Genomic DNA, 21,483 nt, shown 5'->3' with positions numbered 1-21,483 from the left:
GGTGATCAAATACCACCAAAAGAAAGCTCTATTTGTGGGGAAAAAAGGACACAAAATTAATTTGGGTACAGTGTTGCATGACTGAGTAATTGTCATTCAAAGTGTGAGAGCACCAAAAGCTGAAAATTGGTCTGGTCAGGAAGGGTGTTTAAGTGCCCAGTAAGCAAGTGGTTAATAATAACCAGTGTCCAAAAGGGAATAATAAAGACAGATATTGTGCAATCCAGTGAGGATCTTTTAAAATGTCAGTGTCCTGATCATACTACAATAAGCAACCATTGTGCTATACCAAAAAAAGGGTTATAGTCAATAGGTAGAAAAAATTGTGAACTTGGATGAACAGTCTCTCAATATGCCTATGTCCTTGGCTAACTACCACTGTGCTCCACACTTTTAGTGAATACCTTTACCGATAAGAAAGCCGCTTAACAGATGGTAAAAACAAGTAGCATTCGTGTAAACCCAGCCATGGTATGAAACATAAGTGATGGTCCCTCAAAGCAATCCTCCTCCTCCAGGTAGTTGGAAACACTGGACTCAGCAGTTCATGTGGATAGTAACAACGTGGACCATATAAACCAAACAGAGGACCATAGCGTGATACTGTAACAACAGGCAATTTATTAAAATATAAAATATACTCACAATATTTCAATAATAAGAAGCATTTAAAAACAAAACGCCAGTCCGCATTCTAGGAGCCCTTCCTCCTTTGTAGACAACGCGGTGACTTCACTGCTCCCAGGCGCGTTTCGTCATTACACAGTCGTTCTCAATGGGAACGGTATTCTACTGCTGCAGTTGAAGCTTGCCACCCCTTGTCAAGACATCATCACATGAAATGACTCAGGACCTTGTGAAGACCCCATCCATGTACTTTCATTGGGAGGGAAGTGTCAGCATGGAGCGATGTTAGGGATGACAGATGGTCCCTCCCACTCTGTAGTGCAGAAGTACTAAGACTGTTGCATGACTTTTCAATTAAAAAATTGGGTATTTTTTTTTAGAAAATTAGGGATTAACTAGAGAGGGCTAGATAAAATTTGTAGTGTGCGCGTGTGTGATGGAGGAGGGGCTCTGACCAGAGATCAGCATTAAAGTTTCTGTTATACAGATTAACATGAGTGAGGCCATTTCTTATACTACAACCTTTGTGCAGGGGGAAACTATGACACTACTGATTTTCACTATCTAGTTGTAAGTGAACTGGAACAAGCATGCAGTCACCAAACAGCAAGTTTATTTTGGTGTAAAGGATGACTGCCTTGGAGCCTGCACTATTTTAAACCAATTCAGCAATGACAGCCTCTGTGATTCTGTCTTTCAGATTCACTTTAGGTAGGGTTTTTTTACAGAGCTTTTTTTAACCAATGAAGTGAGCACTGTCTGATCAAGAATCTGTCAGTAAATTGTGTGTTGACACTTTTATAGCATCTACAGGCCATCTCTAATTTCTTTCCTCAGTCTTTTATATGATTTTTATGCGACTTTCCCATCTTTTTTTCACACCTTATGCAGATTGTCTTATATTTCCATTTTCTTTGCCATAAGGAACACACACCAAACCTGGCGCCTTTATTTTTATTTAGTGGGCTAAGACAGATTTTGAAGCTGCTTGGGCTACACCACACATCGGGAAATATTTTTAGGCCAAGGTTTTGGATTGCCAGTGTTTTTCTGGATACAAAACTGAATGAGAGGCTGTCATACCATTCTGTGTGGGCATCCAACTTCTGAGTCACCCTGGAAATATTAAGCATTAGTAAGTCAGTGGTTGTTCGAGGCGCCTGAGATCGAGTAGGAGCTGAGTAAGTTTGCTAGCAATTTTTGGGTTTATATTGTTTTTGTTTATGGATTCTAAGGCCTGAATTTCCCCAAGATGCGGTCTAATTTCTGTGCCCTTAGCCTCCTTTACCGGGAGATTATTTGTAACATAATTCAACTCAAAGAACTCAGACAATTTTTTAGAGATGGTGTCAACATGCAAGGGTGTTTGAAACAAGCGGGAGTTAGCTCTCCACAAGTATGCTGGGAACGGAGTGTGTCCCTCTACCACCGTTATGGAGACTGGCGCGTTATCCGACCAAGATATGTCATGGATGGTGGAGGAAGACATCGCCTGCAACAACACCTTATTAACTAAAATAAAATCAATTCTAGAATATGCGTTGTGTCTAGATGAATAGAACGTAAAATCTTTCTCAGAACTAAAATCCCCTTCATATACCACCCCATAAACAAAAAGAAAAGATTTAACCCAAAAGAAATAGCCTATGCTTTTGAGGACTATTACTCCTCTTTATACAACCTCCAAGCAGACATGGACACACCGCAACCTACAGATGACAACATCCAATCATTTCTCTCCAGCATTAGTCTTCCCTCTCTCTCGCCGGAACAACTAGCTTCACTCAACACTCCTATTACAGAACTTGAGATTGAGAAGGCGATAAAAACTTTCCCTTTAGGCAAATCACCAGGCCCAGATGGTCTAACTAATGATTACTATCATGCCTTCCCAAGCTTGCTCTCCCCAATGCTGAGTGCGGTCTATGCTGAAGCAATGTCCTCTGCCTCCTTACCCTCAGAGATGATTAGAGCATATGTGGTCACCATTCCTAAACCAGGCAAAGAACCTAACACCCCTTCCAATTTCAGGCCAATCTCCCTATTAAATATTAATGTCAAGTTGTACCCCAAAATACTAGCGCATAGGCTGCTTCCCATCCTCCCCACTCTCGTCCAGCCTGATCAAGCGGGCTTTACACCTAGACGACAAGCATCGGATTCCACAAGGCTCATCATTGGCATCATCCAATATGCTGGAGGCTGTCGGACACCTTCTCTGCTCCTTTCTTTGGATGCGGAGAAGGCGTTCGACAGGATTCGCTGGGGATATATGACCCACACCTTACGTAGATTCAATTTCGATGGACCGATTCCATCTGCTATTCTTGTCCTTTATTCAGCCCACTCTGCACAGGTTTTTACCTCAAACATGTTATTGTCCCCCTTCACAAACTCCAATGGCAGGAGGCAGGGCTGCCCCCTCTCCCCAACAATCTTTAACCTCCTTATAGAACCACTGCCGGAGAAGATAATAGCCCACCCCCAGATAACAGGTGTCTACCTACAAGATAGATCCCACAAAATCAATCTATTTGTTGACTTCATTATCTTATTCCTCACATCCCCCGCTATTTCATTGCCATATGCACATAACGCACTCAAAGAATTTAGTCAAATTTCCTTCTATAAAGTTAACTTCACAAAATCAATCATACTAGACCTAGGTATTAAGCCCACCCTTCATGCTCAATTGCTCACCAAATTTCCCTATACATGGAGTGAATCGACTATATCATATCTGGGGCTTAAACTTACCAAAGACATACAAAAATTAGCAGATGCTAACTATCTCCCTTTAATCGAGAAGCTGACCAAGGAAACAAACTGGCCAATTCTAAATTGTCTTGGTTGGGACGTCTCGCATCATTTAAAACGCTGATGTTGCCCCGGATATTATGTTTTCAGATCATTACCCATCACTCCAAGTATTAAGCATTTTAAATCACTCAACGCCCTAATGACTCAATATATCTGACGATCCAAGAGACCTAGATGTTCCAAAGCTCTCCTAGTGAAACATCGGCTAGCAGACGGAAGGGGGTTGGTTGATATCAAGGATTATTATCAAGCATCTATGCTTGTGCAGCTAAAACACTGGTTCAGTCCTTCTCCAGCCATTCAGTGGAGTTGCATTAAGCAAGCCCTTAGCCCTACCCAAAACCAAAAACTTCTCCTTTTAGACATACTCAGCCCCCCGGTCCTTGCAACAGCTCCCTGGCACTATACAAGCCTCCTTGCTGGTCTGAAGAGACCTTCACAAATTTACAGCACAGACCACTAAACTGATAGAACTCCCTATACCTCTCAGTGTCCTGGACTTCATGATTCCTAACTTCACAATAAAAGAGTGGATTGGGAGGGGTGTGGAGTGGCTGGCGGATCTATTCCAGAATCAATCTTTGGTCCCATTTCCAATATTACAGAATCACTTTAATCTAGCACCCTCTGATATATATAAGTACTACCAAATTTCTCACCTACTGAAAACAATTAAGGGCCATTGAGTATTCCTCACAGAAGACCTTTGGCGCTTCTTCAACGCCAACCCCACCCCCTACTCTGAAGGCTCATCTATCTTTGTAAAATGTGTAGAAGACAAACTAATAGATAGCTTCATTGATTACATCCTACAGGGTTGATTTACTAAAACTGGAGAGGGCAAAATCTGGTGCAGTTCTGCTTAGAAACCAATCAGTTTCCAGGTTTTTTTTGTCAAAGCTTTCACACTGGGGCGTTTTTCAGGCGCTTTAGCGTTTAAAAAAAGCACCTGTAAAGCAATTGAAAGAAGCCGCAACTGCAATCCCAATGTAAAAGCCTGAGTGCTTTCACACTGAGATCCCTTCCACACTGGGGCATTTTTCAGGTGCTTTAGCTTTAAAAAAAAAGTGCCTGTAAAGTGCCTGAAAGAAGCCGCAACTGCAATCCCAATGTGAAAGCCCGATTGCTTTCACACTGAGGCGCTGCGCTGGCAGGGCATCAAAAAAAGTCCTGCAAGCAGCTTCTTTGCAGCACTTTTGGAGCGGTGAATACACCGCTCCTAAAGCTCCCCTTGCCATTGAAATCAATAGGAAGCGCCTGCAAAACCACTGAAAAGCACTTTTGGCAGCAGCGTTTTGTGGGCGTTTTTAACCCTTTATTTGGCCACTAGTAGGGGTTAAAAGCGCCCCAATAGCGCTCGAAAAATGATGGTAAAGCGCTGCTAGTTTAAGCGGCGCTTTATGGGAGTTTTTCGGGCGCTGGCATTGTGAAAGGGCTCTTAAAGCACTTGGGCTTTCACATTGGGATTGCAGATGAGGCTTCTTTCAAGCACTTCACAGGCGCTTTTTTTAACGCTAAAGCACCTGAAAAACGCCCTAGTGTGAAAGGGGTCTTAAAGAGGAGTTCTGCCCCCCCCCCCCCCCCCCCCCAAAAGCTGCTAACTTTTAATATAAGGACACTTACCTGTCCTGAAGTCCAACGATGTTGGCACCCCAGGCTCTCGGGTGTTGCCGCCGCCATTTGTAGCAAGGGAACCTGGCAGTGAGTCGTACCCTACTGTGCATGTGTGAAGCGTGCTGCGCTTTCTGAATGGACCGGCAGTGGGGGAAGGAGGAGGGAAGCTGAACTTTCCGAGTGATCTCATCGTGGCGAGATCTCTTGGAAGTGGGGACAGGTACCTGCTCCCCCCAAAAGGGGACAAACGTGGCAGCGCAGGAGGGGAAGGAGGCTGATAAGTGGAGCTTTCACTTTTGGGTGGAACTCTGCTTTAACTGAACAAGCAGAAGTTGATTGGCTACCATGCACGGCTGCACCAGATTTTGCTCTCTCCAGTTTTAGTAAATCAACGCCTATATGTCTGTAGAACACGTTAGCTTTTGTTTTATTTTTCAAGTAAGGCTAATGCTGCAAAAAGATAATATTGGAACAAATGTATACTGCCAGAATTATGTATGCCCAATTTGCCAACTCTCTGGTTCCTGCTGTTGGCACACAAACTTTTCTAGCAGTTGCTAAAACAGAGCTTATAGGATAATGCACCACGTTTGGACTCATTATGTAAACACAAGAGCTCCTTCAGGCAAAGGCAAACCATTTAAAAAAAGCAATAATACATTCCTTTATATTATAATCCTTGCAGTGTAGTCTGTAGGAAATATCGATGGTATCAATTAGTTTATGTAATAAAATAGTGAAAATTTGTTACATTGCAGCTGTATCCCACAATCCCACATAGAATAGTTTTAATATATAACTTAAAACATAGGAGACAGCTCTGTTAAATAATATGTTCATATTCCAAAGGAGTGCATTGTCTTTGTCTCCTGAACATAGATCAGCAGCCTAATAACAACATCTGTATGTGACTTCTGTAACTTTCCAGTGACCATAGCTTTTACATCATTCACGGTTATCTTCTGCACACAGTTATGTTCATACATATGTATGGAGAATGTCTTCAGTCCCAGGAGACAGTCTCATTTATCTATGTAGAAAATACTGGCAATGGTGTGGCCACTTGGGCATATGATTGCTACCTGAAGGATGTAAACAATGGCTTGTTGAGGGCTGCATCTTCTGTCTACATTAGGCAGTACAACTAGTCTCTGAAAGGTGTGAATAAATTATGCAGCCGTGTGGGCAGAGCCCTGCATGGCCACGCTCTTTTCAAAAAGTGACAACTGCTACAGGGATCTTCTCTTCGTACTGCTGTCACACCAGGTGCTCAGATCCCCGAGCGGTTGCAGGAGTGGGAACATGCTACATGTTCCACCCTAAAAACGGGTGGAACATGTAACATGTTCATAAAGATGAACTTATCCTTTAAACATTATTACTTACAGGCATTAATACATTTAAGATAAAATGCCATTTAAAGTGATTATAAACAATCACTATGTAAAACAACCCATTCAGTGTAAAATAGAAATGAAAGGCAAAGATCACGGTAGAGGAGGCAGAGGCCAGGGCCCAGGAACTGGAGACCCGGTTCACCCTCACGGGTAACCCGCTCACGGCTCAGGATATGAAAGTGGCGTATAGAGAGGTGGTGCTCCTTAGGGTGGCTAAAACAAGCAAACGTCAACTGGCTCAGACGCAGAGGATTTTTGAACAGGGCGAAAAGACGGGGAGATTGTTGGCCTGGATCTCGAGGGAGCAGGCCCCAATCTCCACTATCCCTCGAATACAGAATAGTGCTGGGACGATGGTGACGGATCCCCTTGCCATCAACGCTTGCTTTGCAGAGTTCTACTCCGCCCTTTATTCATCTAGGGTGCAGTACTCAGCGCAGGAGTTAAGTGCTTTTTTAGAGGGGGTGACACTCCCTGCCCTTACTTCTGAGGCCAGGGACGGTCTGGACTCCCCGATCACTCTGGCGGAAGTCCGGGTGGCGCTGGGGTCCATGCAGCCGGGGAAGACCCCTGGGGAGGATGGGATACCCCCGGAATTTTATAAGTATTATCTAGAGGAGATGTCAGTTAGAATGCATGATATGCTCACCGTGTCCCTTCGGGAGGGGGAACTTCCTCCATCTATGGCACAAGCCATCATAGTGGTGATCCCTAAACCTGGGAAGGACCCCCAGTTGTGCTCGTCATACCGACCCATTTCCCTACTCAACTCGGACGCGAAAGTGCTGACCAAAATCCTTGCCAGGCGACTGAACGAGGTTATACTTACCTTAATCCATGAGGATCAGTCTGGCTTTATGCCAGGGAAGGGGAAAGATATTAATATTCGCAGGCTCTTTACTGTTTTGGCCTCGGGGGATGCAGAATGTGGGGAGGAGGTTGTGGTCTCCCTAGACGCGGAGAAGGCCTTTGATTCTGTGGAGTGGGACTATTTGTGGGCAGTCCTCCATAGATTTGGATTCGGTCCAGCCTTTATCTCCTGGGTCAGGGCGGTGTACAGAGCTCCCACGGCCAGAGTGCGTACGGGTGCGGTCCTCTCCCCGCTCTTTCCCCTCCATAGGGGAACCAGGCAGGGGTGCCCACTGTCCCCGGGGCTTTTTGCACTGGCAATTGAACCTATGGCGGCTATTCTCCGCTCCTCTCCTGAGGTTCGGGGTATTGTCCGGGGTCCTTTGCAGGAAAAAGTTTCGTTATATGCTGATGATACCCTGTTGTATCTCAAGGACGACGGAGCCTCCCTACAGGCGGCATTGTCGCATATAGACCGGTTTGGACAATTCTCGGGTATACGTATAAACTGGGCGAAATCAATTCTATTCCCACTACATGATGGTGAGGGTGGTTCCCGAGTAGATGGGCAACTGCAGAGGGTTTCTCAATTTAAATATCTAGGGGTGGAAATACACAGAGACTTGAAACAATTTATTACCCTTAACCTGAATCCGGTGGTTACCCAGTTGACCCAGAGGTGTACTGGGTGGAGGTCCTTGCCGCTTTCGCCAGTGGGACGGGTCAATTTAATTAAAATGTCGGTCCTTCCTCGGTTTACCTATCTCTTCCGTCAGACCCCAGTCCACATCCCGCTTAGATTTTTTAAGAAATTAGATGGCATTGTTTCGTCCTTCGTCTGGAATGGTAGGCCCCCTAGAATAGCTAAAACAACCCTCCAACGGCCCCTTGTGAGGGGCGGTCTGGCACTGCCCTGTTTTCTGAAATATTACTGGGCGGCAGTCCTAGTGACTGTCAGGTGGTGGCTCTCCGAGGGCCCGGTCAACCCTGCGTCCTCGTTGGAGGCGGCGTTGTTGGGCTCTTATGCGGAACTCAGGAACCTGATCTATAGGGGACCACGATCTAACCCTGGGATAACCCTCCCGATGCGTACGACGCTTAAAATATGGGATCTGGTGAACAAAAGGTTGGTGGGCGCAGGGGTGTGGGCCCCGGGGACTCCCCTTTGGGGGAACCCCCGCTTGCCCCACTTTCAATCCATCCCGGATCCGATTGTTTGGGCCAGGCATGGAGTTACAACACTGGGGGACATAGTGTCCCAGGGGCAGCTACTCTCCTTCGATGCTATTAAACAGGCCAGGGACCTCCCGAACCACATGTTTTTCAGATTCCTGCAGTTGCGACACGCCTTCCGTTCTCAATTCCCATCTAGAGCGACTCTTGGGGTGTCGGCGGTGGAAGAGGCGCTTGGTTCTGAGGGGGGAGGGACGCGCACACTGTCCATGGTGTATGCCGCGCTGACCGTATCGGAGGAGACTAGGATCTCCCATTTGTTTGAGCTCTGGCAAGGCGACATTCCGGAGCTTACTGAGGAGGACTGGGAAGAGGGTTTACAGCAGTACCTGACCCTTGCGATTTCTGCAAGGGACAGGTTTATACAATTGAAGTTCCTCCACCGGGTATATTTTTCACCGGCACGCCTGGCAAGGATTTACCCCGACCGATTGACTACCTGCCCCAGATGCAAAGAAGAGGATGCTGACTTTTTCCACATGGTCTGGTCCTGCCCTGGGGTAGTGGGATTTTGGAGAGGGGTCCTGGCCGATATTAATGCAGTGGGGGAGCTTACGATTCCACTTAGCCCGATACCTCTCCTGCTGGGTATCTGTGATTTTCTGGATATCTCCTGGGGGAAGAAACTGTTTATTTTTTACACTACACTCTATGCGAGGAAAGCCATACTACTGCAATGGAATCAACCTCTCCCTCCTACTAAACAACTGTGGCAGTCCCTGGTGAACGCGGCTTTGCCGCTCTACAAACTTACATATCTGGGCAGGAACTGCCCTGGGAAATTTGGGAAGATTTGGGCGGCATGGGTTGAGGCGAAGCATTTGACTATTGCTTAGGCTAGGGGGAGTGGAGGGTGGGGGGAGGGGGGGGGGTTTCTCTTTTTTTGTAATTTATGTGGTTTTTTGGGTGGTGGGGGGAGGTCTCGGGGAGGTTTTACATTCTATGCTGCAATGATTAGTGACTCTACACATTGCTAAGAACTATCTGTGCTTATATGTGATACATTTGATTATCTGTCTACTCAAAATACGTATGTACCTTGCTGACGCATGTCTGTTCTCTGTTTTTTTTTTTGTTTGAAACATAAATAAAAATTCTTTGTTAAAAAAAAAAAAAAAAAGAAATGAAAGGCAAAACATTTGTGTATACATATTAAAAAAAAAACATGATAAACACCTTTTTTTCCTTTTTTAGTAAGTGATCACATTCCCTCTGTTCTCAACTACATAAGAGTTTGGGGGAGGAGAGGCAAATGCACACTGAGCTTCCCAGCTAATGGCTGTGCAAGGCAGGGGGATGTCAGGGAAGTCTGATAATTGGAGGAGAGTACACTGAGTTCCCAGCATAGCTAGAGAACTGACCGCGTTGTGTTCTCCTGCTTAGTATTGTCAGTTTTTAATAGGCAAGAACACCAGGGATTTCACAAAAATGAAGCAAAACAAAGAGAATAGGATACCATTTCATACAAGTGCATGGTACAGCAGGCACATGAAATGTTGGGGTAACATACTCTTTTAAGTTTTCATTCCAAACTTGCTGAAATAAGTTATATTTTCACTTATATAGCTTTTTTGGCTTGCACGTTTATTTTTTCGTTTGGCCAATTATATTTTGTAATCCACTTCATCGTGTACAAGTTAATGCCTACAGCATATCATAGGTACGGCACGGTTTCTACACTTTCTACACGCTCTGGAGTCTATATAGCGCACTCTCATTATACGCTTGTACAAAAATAGATCCAAAATCTCTTTTTTTGACCATTAATGTCATGGGTGTATTTCTGAATATGAGTTACATTTAAAGCAAGTTTGGTATGAAACCATTTGAGTAGCACCCTGGCCTTGTGAATTCATTTGTCTTACAGAGTAAGTCATATTTTTTTTATGCGAATGTTTGAGTTTGACCATTTAATGCATTTAAAGTTTGAGATAAAGCCAGAATCCCTTTTCTCTTCAAGTCACAGATGGGAGTATGAGATACAGATGTAATCTCCATTACTGTTTAAAGCCTAACAATATACGTAAGGCCGTTTGGCATTGTATGTTATTTTCAGGATTATAAGTGCTTTTTATGTATATTGCCATAATGTGTTTCTGAAGTGAATTATAATATAAGATGCATCTTCTCTTACTTGGACATAACCCTCTCCTACCTCTCAGCTTCATCCTTACATGCATAAGGAACCAATCATTGTTCTTTGTCACAAAGGTTTAAATATACTTAATGTGTGTTACCATAGGTTGGGCATTATGGTTATGCAGCAAATTTGGCAATTTTGTGTATAGTGGTAGTGTTACTGTGTGGTTATCAGCATTATGTGGTATTGTTTACAATAAATTATTATTTTGTAAATATGTTAGTATTAGAGGGTTGAATGTAAAAATAAAAAATAAAAATATGGCCAAAGCTCCTTTGGCCCTACCTCTGTGGGTCACAGGAGTGCACTTAGTTCTGCACCCAGATTCAGCCAAAAGTATGCTAAAGCTTGCTGCCGGCTGACGTCACAGAGTTTAGGCTCTGCAGGGATCCGGACAATAATAGTGCCACTGAGAGCCTCAGCCAGCCGCTCCTGGTCCTTGCACAGCCCAGCGCTCCAGTGAGTGCTGGATGGGCAGAGCGGAGAGTTGGTGACTACCAATCAATCACCATGCAGTTAGGAATGTTTACCATGCCTTTAACAAGAGGATAAAAAGGAACATGTTCAATAAAAAAAGAAATAAACAAGTAAAAAAAATTTGCTTTACTTGTACAGTTTTTATTGACATCTTATGCCGATCAAAATTACCCCTATTATTCTTCTGAGAAATGTTTACAAACACAGTTTAAAAGCTCATAGCAGAAGCTGTCCAGTGACAAACATTGTTTTCCAGTAAAATCAGCAAAGGGAGCAGAACAGGGTGTTCTTCATATGCCTTGCATACTTCAGTGACGTTTTTTTGGGGCGTACATAGTATATCGAATTTCCCCACCTAGATAAAGTATGCATTTAGGTTACTTATTAGCTGTGGCACTAACAGGCTGTATTTGAACATTGTGTAACAATCGTCTAATTCCATATTTTGTAGTTCAGATTTTTTTCAATCAGGGTGTAAACTGAAACTGAGCTTGTACTAAGCCAACCATAGTTGATTCGAACCTTGTATTGGCAGGCTGATTATACCCAAATTGATCAATCAATAAACTTGGGTACAACCAGCCTGTCAGATGTTTCATGCAGTTTATGCCAGTGGCTATAGCTGCTAGCAACAATTGCTGTGTGTTCTCCTGGCCGAGACTGAAGATTTAGACCCCTAGCTCCACAGTGGAGTCTAAGAAATTGCTAGTGTTCCACCAGAGGCCCCATGCAAGTGTTTGCACTTTGCTGCAAGCTACCCCCAGCTCAGATATGGAGGTAATGAGAGACTATAGCAGACAGAAGCTGAAGACTAGCTTACTGTAGCAGACTGCAGCAGCAAAGTAGCAACAGACTGTAGTGGACAGAAGCAGGAGATTGTGACGCGTCGCAAGAAACAGCCCGGACACCCTAGGGAATACCTGTAAGTGTCCACATTCTTCAGAGATAAAAGAGGCACCTGTGCTGGAGCAAGACAGTTAAGTGACTGTGGCAACCAACTACTAAAGTTGGCTAAGTTCACCTTTTATTTCTTCTAAATTCCAGCTTCCCTATGCACCAGTATACCTTTTAATGTACTTCTGCTGTAGAAAATAAATAGCTTACTCTATATTCTAGAGCAGGAGTTACCTTGGCCTCCAGTGTCCCCTATAGAAAACTCCTTCATTACTTCCTGCTATTCGTTCTGGTATTTGGGACAAAAAACTGTTAGAATACAGCAGTTGGCCTCATTAACACACACCCTGGACCTGCAATCCCCTTTCAGGAAATTGCCCCCCCCCCCTTTTGTTACATGCAGACATTTTCAGTGAGTACCATTCACCCTAAATACACAGCTTTTGTCTTCATCTACTGATTGATTATTATGTAACTTACCACCTTCTTGTATAGATCGTTCATTGGACAGCACATGCAGGAGCTGAGTGATCACATAGCCTATGTCAAGCAGAGCTGTAGTATTGAAAACAGGAAAAGCGTGTCCCTGGAAGTCTGTAAAGCTCACCATACACTATACACTATGATAGTACAATCGCCTTTAGTTCTACAATCAACTATGTAGTGGAAAAGCCTGCCTAAATTGGATACAGAGTGATTGGATAGATGGTCTCCTATTACAGCCCTCAAAAATTACTCTTGCCTGCTTGCATTTTGCAAGTGGATTTTGAGGGCTGGCGAGGAAGGGCTGCCTGGGAGCGAGGGGGGGGGGGGTGAGCACTGCTGGCTGGCGGGTTGTATTGGAGTCCTTTTTACAGGGCTCGCGGGGGGAAGAGAGAGGAGAGAGCCGGCTGCATGATCAGAGCCCAAGGGACATCACTAGCGGCTTTCATTTCAATAACCAAGTGTTCCCCGCACTCACTGTCACACATAGCTCTGTCCCCTGGTCCCAGGGAATTTGATAGACAGATCTCCCATCCAACCCAGGACGAGTGATGTTTATCAAAGTTCCCCAGCCAGGGGGCGGGGCTGTACAGGACGCTGAGCGGCGGGAACACACAGCAATTGAAATCAAAGCTGTTCCAGTAATGTCCCTCGGCGCTCCTATTATCCAGCCAGGAATGCTCTTCTCCTCTGCATGATGGACACAGGTAGGCAGCACGATGAACACGAGCAGGCTGCATTGGTTGACAAGGATGAGACTGCATTGGTGGACATGGGTGAGGTTGCGTTGGGGGATAAGGGTTAGACTGCATTGGTGGACAAGGGTAAGGCTGCATTGGTGGACAAGCATTAGGCTGCGTTGGTGGACACGGGCGAGGCTGCGTTGGTGGACACGGGCAAGGCTGCATTGATGGACACGGGCGAGGCTGCATTGGTGGATACGGGTGAGGCTGCCATGATGAGCGTGGATAAAGTTGCTTAATTCTGCATAAAACATTTAAGGGTAATTTCATGAGATAATTTATGATGGCATATTTAGGGGCAGGGCAGGGTAGGGGTTGGGTGGGTGGGTGTTTGAACTGGTGGCGAGTAACCCTTGAGGCCTGGCTAATACTGTAGCTCAGGACTTGAAATTTATATAGTTTTGGTAAATCTAAAGGAGATACAGAATGTACAGAATAGTCTCAATCCTATTTTTCCAAAATGCTGTGACTCACATAAAACTGATTAAATATTTATTCCACTGGTCAGATGTTGGAAATAGTTCCTCCAGATAGCCAACCCATCTCCCCATCTGTGAAAAATGTCCCCTCACTGTAAAAAATCTTCCCCAGAAGATGTGAGCCTTTTTGCAAAGATTGCAGGTGAGAAGATTCTGTCACCAACCCACCCCCGTATCTCATCTTGAACTTCTCTATGATATAACCTGCTTTTCCTAAGATGCAGCTCGTTAAAATAATTTGTGAGGGAAGAGCATGCCCAGGGAATTTCACCAAAATATGGCAGCCCTGGTTTGACATCGCCACCTCTCAAATAGCAAAACTCTTAAATTCCCAGCTACATGCGTAATGTTTACATTTTACACCCTTTAGTGAAATACTTTGGGGGTCTTTTTCTTTTCCATATTATTTGTTTTTTGTTATTCGGGGGTGAGAGCATTGTGTGAATGTTGTAATGGTGTGTGTGTGTTTGGTTTCAGTATTGTATTTATAACTTTTATAATTGTTTTCTTGGGATACATTAACATATACAATTGTCATGTTAGCCTTCAAGCTGCTCTGTAGTACTGTGCCTTATTATATGTCAGGCTTTTGGTAGCCACTTGTCTTACTTTACTTGCATCCATCTTTTCTATGTTTTTTTTATCACTTTTATATATATATATATATATATATATATATATATATATATATATATATATATATATATAAAAATACTGATGCATTATTTTTGCTTATAACTTTTACGGGTTGTGAACCCAATTTCAAGGTTTTTTTTTGGGGGGGGGGGGGGTGGTGACCTTTTCACATATATTGGCTTGTAAATGGGTGCAGAACTTTTGCGCTGCTCAATATGGGAGGTTAATGCAGTATTATTGTTGGCCTCAACTTTTTTTAGACACATTTTACTGTCCCTTAATATTTCTTGTTTATTTTCAGCTGAAGGTTTTTCTGGCACCATGTATTGAGGCCTTGATCCTGCTGGACCGCCTGTGCTATCTAAGGGAACAGGTATGTTTACTTTGACACGTCCAACACATAGAAACTTTCCTCCATCACATGAGATCATTCACACTTACTGAATAAGAAAAATCTATTCGTAGAGAACACACTCGATGATGTGCATCATTTCGAATTGGCAAAAGAGAATAGATCTCTGTTTCAGACATATGCCCAGCAGATGTTATTATTTTTAGTAAAGTTAAAGCAATAAGTTTTATGGTATTTTAATTGAACTCTAATTTGCAAGACGCCAGCCATTATGTTTATAGCCACTCTATGTAGATAGTTCCCTTAGTTGAAGACATTTGCCAAGCTGATCAAGCAATATAATTTTTGTTAGTTATTTAGAGATGTGAAGTTTGATTACTGTACACACTGCCACCTTATTTAAAAGGATGCAGTTAGACCAGTGAATGCCACATGCCAAAATACTTGGTAAGCAAATTAAGAAATACATTGGCTATGTCTTGGATTGGACCTTATGCAACTTCTGCTTTGATGTCTGTAAAAGATGTTTGCAATCTTCCTTAAATGAAATGCATTCACTAGAACAATCCTGTTTTTCCACTATAAACATTTTAACAGTCACAGCGTGTCTATTGCAGTACCTTCTTTTCAAATCCTTTCCTGGAATCAGTGTTGCTGTAAAGGCTTGATTTTTTTTCCTAAATGGCATTTTTTACACACAAAAAAAGCAATTTTGAAGTATGCAGATAATGATGTAGTTTTCTGTCTGCCAGCTTCCTGTAAATCAGAAATCTGTATGATTTCCAAGAGTACAGATCAGGCACACTTCACACAGTTCTCATTTACTCTCGCTGAACCAAGGGGAGAATTGACCTAGTTTTTACAGAAGTACGGCCGTATTATTGGCCTCTCTTATACTCTGTCCTGAAAAGAAAGACAAAAGGAATCCCGCAAGACTTTGTCGTGTCTATGATCTTTTTATTTGCTTTTGAGGAGACTCATCATTTTATCCAACTGTTAGCAAAAGCACATGCTTTGCTTCCCAGAGGTCTAACTATATGCTGATCCTAGGGACCTGATCCTGGTCTGATTCAATGATCCTTGACTACTGTCCTGATATTGGACTTACTTAATAGTAGACAACAAGTGCTTTTGCACCATTGGGCCAATTGTTTTTTGCACGCAGATTTTCTGTGAACAAGAAAGGAAACCCTTCTACTTTTCTGTGGATAAGTTGATGCAGATAATCAAGGTATTGAGCATTGACAGATGCCTGTGCTATTGTTTTGACTGAGACATCTGCCTGACTTAATACGTTGCACTCTTTAAGTAGCATACATGACTAACAAGCACTTCAAAAATATATATAAAAATATATATAAAAAAATATATAAAAAGGACCCAGCCAGCAGGTTCCTGATCAGGGTGACATAGGGTTGAGCTCTAACTATTGCAAATGTCTACACCCCCACCAACAATTCACAGAGCTCCTTCAGATCCTTCTTTCAGGTTCTGAATAGATATAACTCCACAGATATGCTGGTCGGGGGAGACTTTAACCTAGTAGCCCACTCAAGCTTGGACATGGGTAAGGTGGTAAATACGGCTAATGCCTTCCCCAAGTCCCTGCTGAGATCTTTGGGAACATTCCAACTAATTGACACACAGAGGGCCTTGAATACAGGAGCGAGGGAATTCGCCCACTCACACCCGCATGACAGCTATGCCAGATTAGATTATATCTTCAGCTCCCCAATCCTACTCGCTAATTCATCCTCAGCCGCTATACATACCTGCCCCTGGTCAGATCACCATATGGTATCTTTCCATACATGCCATATTAGACTCTCCCCATGACAGCCTCCTGGAGACTGAATGTTTCCCTACTAGCAGATCCTGAAATAATCTCACAAGTAGCGGATCAATTAGCTGAATATTTCAGACTAAATTATGTAGATGACATATCTCCCTCTGTATTGTGGGCAGCACATAAGGCGGTCCTCCGTGGTTGCCTCATAGAATTAGCCACCATCAGGAAACGCCAAAAAAATGGCCAAAATTAAAACCCTTACCCTGGAACTAGATAAACTATACCATGTACATACCCAATCATCAGAAATACTGAGACAGATGGACCAAAAAAAGAGTTTAATTGGATACAATCCTATCAGTAAAAACAGAAAAATATATATGCTGGTCTAAGGCACGGTTCCTTCTCCATTCTAACTCTGCCTCAGCCATGTTTACATGCAAACTTCATCAATCCCTTCAGCCAACACACATTTACAAGTTGAGGGACAGGTCAGGCTAAATGATATCACACGCTAAGGATGTACACATTTTTACATCCTACTATCACTCCCAGAATCTACCACCCCAAATGACCTGGATTCATGGCTAGGCTCTCTATCCCTCCCATCATTATCGAAGGAGCAGATACACAGCCTGAATGCCCCCCGCACGGAACAAGAGATCATCTCCGTCATTAAATCTTTAAAAACCTTGAAAGCCCCTGGCCTTGACAGATACACCTCATTATATTATAAAGAATTTGCAGGCACGCTTCCCCCTAAACTTACAAAACGAATTAATCATATCCTACAAGGCAACACACTACCAGACAACATGCTGTTCACAAATTTGACACTCATCCCCAAACCCAATAAGGACGATTCCCTCCCACAAAACTACATACCAATATCAGTCCTCAATAACGATCCCGCAAAGTTCTAATTCTAGCCCTAGACGTACATAAAGCTTTTGATAGTGTCCTCTTGTCCTATATTGACACTCCTTGCTAAAATTGGGTTTTCTGGAGAATTTGTAAATGGATTTAAAGCCTTGTACCACACCCAAATCAAGCTGCCTGGCTGTTCCTCTGAGTATTTGCCCCTGGGCAGGGGAACAAGACAGGGATGCCCTCTGTCACCACTGATTTTTGCCCTGGCGATAGAACCTTTGGCCAGGGCAATTATCACAAACCCAAACATTTACCAGAAAGGGGAGGAAGAATTCAAAATGAGTCTACGCAGATAACGTACTTATGTTCTTACCAGACCCAGTAGTATGTCTCCCCAACCTGCTATCTACCTTACAGAAATTCCACACCCTTTCTGGGTTGGGAGTAAACATAGCAAAATGCTCCGCACTCCCAATCAACATCCCACAACATATATCAACCAACCTCAGGGACTCCTTTAGTATCGGCCTCACAGATAACACCCTTCAATATCTGGGTGTGCGCTTGACCCCCTTCCTTCGGGCAAAGTACAATGCCAACTACCCCCAAGCCTTCTCCAAAGTCAAACAGTGGCTGCACCTATGGTCAACCTTTCCTATCTCCTTGATGGGAAGAGTTATGGCCATCAAAATGTCCATCCTCCCAAAACTGTTATACTTCTATACTACTATACTTGTGTGGGCTCCTTGAGGGTAGGGGCCAATGTGAGTGTGCAATGTACAGGGATAGGGACAATTGTAGACACTCACTCAAGTTGAACTGGTTGGACTGGTGTCTTTATTCAACCTTACTATGTAACTTGTGTGTGGACTTCTTTAGACCCCCTTCCCATCTATGTGTCTCACCAAACTATAGAGCTAAACCAATGATCCATTAATACATTTGTTTGGAAAAACAAGACCCCCAGATATGGCAAATTACTTATTCATAGGCCCTTATCACAGGGAGGTTTGAGATTACCTAATGTATAGCTCTATTATTTAACAGCTAGATTGTCTTAAATTAGATCCCCTGGCTTCTGTTTGAAATGATCTCAGTCCATCCATTCTACGTACCAGGACTACTGTGGAGGGATGAAACGAGACCCAGGGAGATAAGCGCTCTAGACAGTATTGTGAGCCAAACCATACACTTATGGACCCTGTACCACCAGAAGTTTAACGTGCGATCATTTAGACCCCCCAGCTTCATTTCTTGGAGACACAAGATTCCCCCTAGTGCATGAATAACTTGACCTGTTTCCCTGGTGGGGAAAAAAAGGCTCTCCCTACACTAAAAGCCCTAACATATGAATCACAATTGAGCTCCTTCTCACTCCTACAGGACCATTTTGGTATTCCGAGGTCCGAGTTCTATAAATATCTCCAGATAAGGCATTTCTTTGAATCACTATACTAACTGAACACTAATCCGAGACTCTCTCAATATGAAACAGTATGCCACAATTTGTCTAGGGAGAAAGGGACCATCTCCATGGTGTATAGATACCTTAATGAAATCCACTTACCAGAGAAATCAACTGCTATGACCCATTAGGAAACAGACATAGGCCAAGAATTTTCCTCAGAGGAATGGTCAGACATGATACTAAACATGCATAAATGTTCTCGCTTGATGTCTCTTAAAGAAATGGTAGTGAAACTACACAGGACGTAGTACCTCACCCCAGATAGAGTACATAGATTGTACCCAGGAGTCCCTGACACTTGTTTTAGGGGCTTTAGGAGCTGTCCCCAACTGACTCATATATGGAGTCAGGTAGCCTCCAAGGTAGTGCAGAAGACTGGGTCACTGATCACACTGACAGCACCAATGTGCCTACTTTTCACCCCCATACCAAATACCCCCCCCCCCCCCCAAACCAAAAATTTGTAAATATAATTTTACCTTGTGGGCAATAGCCTTAAATTGGCACTCACCTATGGTACTCTGGGCTCAGGTGCTCCAAAGTATACTAGACACAATGCATGTTTTCAATAACAAATGGCCCGGATGGACTGCATATGGTAGTATACTCTGAACCAATGGAATTATACATTTATCTTAATCTTTTTTCTTCCAAGTGACGTGTGATATCTCCAACAGGCACCCAAAAATGCCCATACGATTGGTCCTGGTTAAATAGATGCAAATATGACACATGTAATTGTCTACAGCCTTGTCTCTTAACTCAGCATATCCCTGTTATTTTCTATAGTTCTCCTCTTTTATTGTTTATACAGTTATCTTTTCCTTTTTTATTTTCCTGTGCAATATTTGTTAGTGGATGCGCCCCAATATGGCGCCAAAACCCACTTAATGCACTAAAGCTTACCATTGAAAAACGACACCATTGTGAATATGACTAGCATGTATTGCATATATATTTACAAACATTTGTGTTATTTGTATTACAAAAAAAGATACATAGCCAAGCAACTAACATTTTCAAAGGAGAGGTTAGTGAAAACCATCCCCCCCAAAAAATTGTGCAATGGCAACAAACTACAGTACATAAGTGTGGCGCTTTAAAAGACTTCAGAGGTTACCAGTTTAGAGTTTAACATGAGGTCTGGTGCTAGAATTATTGCTTTCCCTCTGACTGTTGCAATATCATCTCACATACAGTTAGGTCCATAGATATTTGGACAGAGGCACAATTTTTATTTTGTTTGGGCTCTCTATGCCACCAGAATAAAATGAAAAGAAAACAATCCAAATAAATTTGAAGTGCAGACTTTTAGCTTTAATTCAATGGGTTGACCATAAATATCAAGTACAAATTTTCGGAACTGCAACCATTTTTATACACAGTCCCCCCATTTTCAGGGGCGCAAATGTAATTGGACAAATTATTATAATCATAATTAAAATGTTAATTTTTAATATTTTGTTAATCATCCTCTACTGGCAATGCCTGGCTGAAGTCTGTGACCCATGGACATTACCAAAGACTGTGTTTCCTCCTTTCTGATGCTTTGCCAGGCTCTAACTGCAGCTGTCTTCAGTTCTTTGTTTGTGGGTCTTTCTGCCTTTAGTTTTGCCTTTAGCAAGTTAAATGCATGCTCAATTGGGTTGAGATCAGGTGATTGACTCGGCCATTGCAGAATATTCAACTTCTTTTCCTTCAAAGCTCATGGGTTGCTTTTGCAGTGTTTTGGATCATTGTCCATCTGTACTGTGAAGCGCCTTCCAATCAACTTTGCTGCATTTGGCTGAATCTGGGCTGACAGTATATCTTTAAATGCAGAATTCATCCGGCTGCTTCTGTCTCCTGTCACAAAATCAATAAACACCAATGACTAAGTGCCACTGGAAGCCAGTGCCATCACACTGCCTCCACCACGTTTTACAGATGATGTTGTGTGCTTTCGATCATGAGCTGTTCCAAGCCTTCTCCACACTTTTTTCTTCCGTCATTCTGGTACAGATTAATCTTAGTTAATCTTAGTTTCGTCCATCAAAAGAATGCTTTTCCAGAAGGGGTCTGGCTTTTTTAGATGTTTTTTGGAAAATTCTAATCCGGCTTTTCTATTCTTTAGGCTTATGAATGGTTTTCACCTTGATTTTAAACGTTGGCAATAATAGACCCACCTCCTGGAGAGTGTCATTCACTTGTGTGGATATTGTGATTGTTTTTTTCTTTACCATAGAGAGGATCATGCGATCATCAAGCACTGTTGTCTTCCATGGATGTCCAGTCCTTTTTATGTTGCTGAGCTCACCAGTGCATTCTTCTTTCCTCAGAATGTACCAAATTGTTGATTTGGCTACTCCTAATGTTGCTGCTATCTCTCTGATGGATTTGTTTCATTTTTGAAGCCTTACCATGCCTTCTCCACTTGCATGGACAGCTCCTTTGAATGTATCATGTAGGTTCATAGCAATAGATTCCAAATGCAAATAGCACACTTACAATCAACTCCAGACCTTTTACCTGCTCAATTGATGAAGAAATAACAAAGCAGTAGCCCACACCTGGCCATGGAACAGCTTTTGATGCAATTGTCCAATGACTTTTGGCCCTTTAAAAGAAGGGGG

At 43.1% G+C, this 21,483-nt stretch overlaps 1 protein-coding gene across 3 annotated transcripts in view; it reads left to right on the top strand.

Moving 5' to 3' along the window:
• METTL25 (methyltransferase like 25) overlaps positions 1–21,483 on the top strand; it is a 403,498-nt gene that overhangs the window by 362,344 nt on the left and 19,671 nt on the right. For all 3 annotated transcript variants that reach the window (XM_077471886.1, XM_077471887.1, XM_077471885.1), the window contains one exon: positions 14,694–14,765. In XM_077471886.1, the coding sequence (XP_077328012.1) occupies positions 14,694–14,765 (72 nt within the window). The remainder of the gene's footprint in view (positions 1–14,693; positions 14,766–21,483) is intronic.

Source organism: Lithobates pipiens, unplaced genomic scaffold (assembly GCF_037356315.1).
Source record: "Lithobates pipiens isolate NorthernLeopardFrog02 unplaced genomic scaffold, aLitPip1_a1.2 Scaffold_8, whole genome shotgun sequence".
In the NCBI taxonomy this organism is placed as follows: Eukaryota; Metazoa; Chordata; class Amphibia; order Anura; family Ranidae; genus Lithobates; species Lithobates pipiens.
This window is presented reverse-complemented; position numbering and strand designations above follow the sequence as displayed.